At 34.2% G+C, this 4,449-nt stretch overlaps 1 protein-coding gene across 1 annotated transcript; it reads left to right on the forward strand.

The window, feature by feature from the left end:
* Positions 1-2,692: 2,692 nt before the first annotated feature.
* Positions 2,693-3,927, forward strand: LOC128175292 (acanthoscurrin-1-like). Its single transcript, XM_052840808.1, has 3 exons — positions 2,693-2,778; positions 2,931-3,715; positions 3,809-3,927. The coding sequence occupies exons 2-3, from the start codon at positions 2,933-2,935 to the stop codon at positions 3,815-3,817; spliced, it is 792 nt and encodes a 263-aa protein (XP_052696768.1). The 5' UTR covers positions 2,693-2,778; positions 2,931-2,932; the 3' UTR covers positions 3,818-3,927.
* The last annotated feature ends 522 nt before the right edge of the window (positions 3,928-4,449 follow it).

Raw genomic sequence — 4,449 nt, forward strand, 5'->3', positions numbered from 1 at the left:
CCAAACAATCTTAGTAGCAGCTTTATCTCCCTCTGCACGTTTATCATACAGACGTTCATGGGAACTTTTTCTCACATTTCGAAATAATCCAGTGTCGTTACCTTTGTCTACCATTGATATTTGTAATTTTATTCGTTTCCTGTTTGAAAAACAATACAGTTCCAGCAGCATTGCCTAACATGTATCTGCTCTGAGTTATATACACAAAATTGTAAATGCGCCTGATCCAACACAAACATTTATTGTTCGAAAACTTCTTAAAGGATGTCACAAGCTTCTTCCTTCACAAAATGCTAGATTACCAATAACACTGAGTATAATGCACAAAATTCTCTCTGCATTAGTTTTCACTGTTCCAAATGCATCAAATCGGGTACTTTTGCAAAGTCTTTTTCTTCTTTGTTTTAACGCCTTTTTACGTTTAGGGGAAGTTGTCACAAAAAAGGTATCAGATAAAGACAGAGTAATTCAAGTTCAAGACATTACTTTTATGGGAGATCAGAACAATCCTTCAGCAGTTCAACTTGTTTTACGATATCATAAATCACAAAAGAAAAATGATCCTATAATCATATCTATAGAAACCAACCCTGTTTCTAATTTCTGTCCAGTACAGTATCTCTATAGATATAGATCACAATTTCAACATGTTTCAGGCCCCTTTTTTTCAATTGATCAATGGCTCTCCAGTCACATATTCTTATGTTAGCAGTGAGCTTTCGAAAGCCATAGCATTTGCGGGTCTTGACCCCAATAGATATAAAGGGCACAGTTTTCGGATAGGGGCAGCAACACATGCTGCACAGTTAGGCTATTCTGAGAGTTTTATTCAGCATTTAGGCCGCTGGAACTCCAATGCATTACACAGATATATTAGAATACAATCGTTTCAACTGTAATTATTTGTATCTACAATCTTTCTTACCCCTGCAGTTTATTTATAGCAGGCCAGTGAGTAACTGATGCTATTGATCTGTACCAAAAAAAAAAAAAAAAAAAAAAAAAAATGTCCTTATGTTTGTGACTTTTTCCATAACAGAATCTTGTGCGTAAAATACGGAGGGTGTCTCAATTAATTTTATTAGTTATAGTATGTTTACAGGTGTAGTAATGTGAAATGGTAGGTCAGTGTTTAACTGCTATTTTTTAGTTGCACATTGTGTCTTTAGATAGTTAGTTAGTACAAATTTTTAAGTTAGTTTATTAGTTTGCTGCGGGTTTCACCTTGGAATTGCCATTCATGTTACGTTTGTACGGGTTATAGTATAATGAATTATATGCACTTATTGCCAGGTCAGTGTGTAACTGCTGGTAACAGTATGCCAAGTCAGTGTTTAACTGTTGGTATATTTGACTATAAACTGTGATTTGTGTATGTGTTCACATCAGCATCAACAAGTGCACAACTCACCTTAGATGGCACAATGGAATTGCCAATTGTCATTATGCAATTCACATTTGGTGGCATATTTTATTTTTGAGGTGCCATCTTTTTGCTGGTTTTGTATATATTGTATATAATTTTGAACAAAATATTGTTTTTCTGTATTTTAAGGGGATCAGCATATTGATAAGTTATTTAACATTTTGTGTGAACAGCTTTGGGTCTGATCCCCTACTATGTTGTTTATATTTTTCTTTACTTTCGTCATTTTTAATAAATGACATATTTCATCATGCACAAGTGTTGAGTTCATTTATCAGACAGCAAAAACTGAGCTGCGGTGAGGTTGTGCAGCATGAGAAAACATAAAATATATTAATGAAAGTGATAAGCAGTATGGTCAAAGAATAAGACAAAAAATATGGTCAAAATACAACAATAACAATAGCAAAATTGAGAAAAAGGAAAACATATTTGTTTGAAATCTTACGAAAGATTTTCTTTAAGTAAGTCGTGAATTTTTAATGTGTAATAATCACTTTAAAAAACGAGTTTGAAAAATGTTCGGACATTAATTTTGTTTCTGAATTGTCACTTAATTTGTATTTGCTAATATGTTTATCATTCATAGCTAATAGGCATATAAAACAATTCGTTAACTTCGTTATATACATTTTGTACATATGTATATGTTTTGGTAACTTTTTCAACACAAACGGAGTAAGCCAATAATATAAAACATAATGTATAGTTCGCAAGTTCAAAGGTCTATATACATGTATACTATTAACATGCAATATACTCGCATAAGATACAACTGACATAGAATAAAATTGTGATATTTTATAATTTGTCTTATAAAACTGATAATTTTTAGTTTCCATTAGCAAGCAATACTTTCAAAAACTACAGAATTTGAGAGTGATTGAACAACTATTTTTAAGATATTGAATCTTTCAAAGTAAACAAAACAGAAAACTTGATATTTCGCAAACATTTTAAAATGTATATTAACTTATCAAAAGAAATGAAACAATAAATACTAAAAATAAAACTATAATAGTTCTTAATAACTTACAACTCTAAAGAATAGATTCAATCCGTTTTTCTATAAAAGTATTTGAAAACCATCATATTTTTTCTTCATAACATTTCTTCATAACATTTCGAGAAAAGAGTTTTAAACAAGTACTGAACAATTAATGACGTTCGATGAAAATCTAAAACACAAATATAATGCGCATTAAAATTTGGTATATTTGATGAATAATTAAAAACACGTTTCATTATAAAATGATGTTGGTGAAGGGTTACGTCACAGAAGTATATAAAAGGAGGAACTTTCAGTCCACTAGTCAGGACATCATTCAGGGCCTCAGGGATTCAAGATACAGGTAAGATATAAACAATCATTGCAACGCAATGTTCCTTATTGAAAAGATACGCTATGTCTATACATAGCTCTATATCCATTAATGACTGCTCTTATCAAATGTATGACGATATATGATGACGAAGTTATAATTCTGAAGTATTTGTATTGCAGTCATGATCCGCGCATGTGTTTTCCTTAGCATTTTGGCATTTGCCGTATCTGATTACGATAAGAAATACCATTATGGCACCAACATCTACCGTCCAGGAGGGTTTGGTGGAGGAAATCTTGGATTAAGTGGTCTTGGCGGGGGAAATCTTGGATTAAGTGGTCTTGGCGGAGGAATTCTTGGATTTAATGGTATTGGCGGAGGAAATCTTGGATTTAATGGTCTTGGCGGAGGACAATTTGGCTTAAGTGGTCTTGGCGGAGGAAATCTTGGATTAGGTAGTCTTGGCGGAGGAAATCTTGGATTAGGTAGTCTTGGCGGAGGAAATCTTGGATTAAGTGGTCTTGGCGGAGGGAATCTTGGATTAGGTATTGGCAGAGGAAATCTTGGATTAAGTGGTCTTGGCGGAGGAAACCTTGGATTTAGTGGTAACTTTGGTGGACTCCAAGTGGCAAGACGTTCATCTTTTGGGCCAGGAAGTGCAGCCTCGGCAAGTGCTGCTTCTTCTGGTGGATCTGCTGCTGCTTCAGCTGCTGCATCATCTCCATCCTTAGGTGGCTCAATATTCCCAGGAAGGGTTAACTCTTTTCCCCAACCGTACAGATTTCCTCAACAATATGGCTTTCCTGGCGGACAATACAACTTTCCTGGCGTACAATATGGATTAACCGGACAATATGGCTTTTCTGGACAATATGGCTTCCCCGGACAAATCGGCTTTCCTGGACCGTTCAACTTTCCTGGTCAACAATCCCAGTACGGGATCAGTCCTCTCCCAAAGAGAAAGGTAAGAACAATGAAATCAATTTTTATTAAAACCTTTGTGTAAAAATTCGGACACATCAACATTTATTTGATATATTTCATTCTTTTATTACAGGTTTACTAAAGAATATTCGGACAAGCACCCGCTAGAAAATGGATCACTGGATACACAATGTTATTGTTGATTTCGGTTACTTGTTGGGGTTTTTCAATAAATATTATATGAGCATTCTTCATGGTCGATCTCGTGTTTTGATTTTACCTCATTTGTGTAAATTCCTTTTCTGCTTTTAAGCAAGCACTTTTAAATGGTCTCGACTACACAGACATTTCTCTCTACTCTTTTTTGTTTTGATGTTCAATAGGATTTTTATAACATGCGCGACTTTTAAACCAGTATTGGTGAACATTAAGCGTGGCCAGTAAAACATTTACTTAAACCGACGTGACTAAAAAATAAAAACTTACGTGAATAAAGCGAAAAATGCAAGATTAAGACAAAAGCGAACATTTATTGTTGTAAGCATATAAATATAGAGGTAACTAGATACGACCTCGTTACGAGTAACGAGAAGGTCCTCCGTCCGATTTTTTTAAAAATTAATTTAAATGATACCATGAAATATCGATACAATTTCAAAATTAACACCCCCTCCCCCGAAATTTTAAGATAATAAATAAAAATTCCCAATCACGTCAAACATGGGCCTGACGATGACTTCTTCAAACAGATATTGTAGCGATCAACAACTTTGA

This window comes from Crassostrea angulata, chromosome 3 (genome assembly GCF_025612915.1).
Source record: "Crassostrea angulata isolate pt1a10 chromosome 3, ASM2561291v2, whole genome shotgun sequence".
NCBI classification, from domain to species: Eukaryota; Metazoa; Mollusca; class Bivalvia; order Ostreida; family Ostreidae; genus Magallana; species Magallana angulata.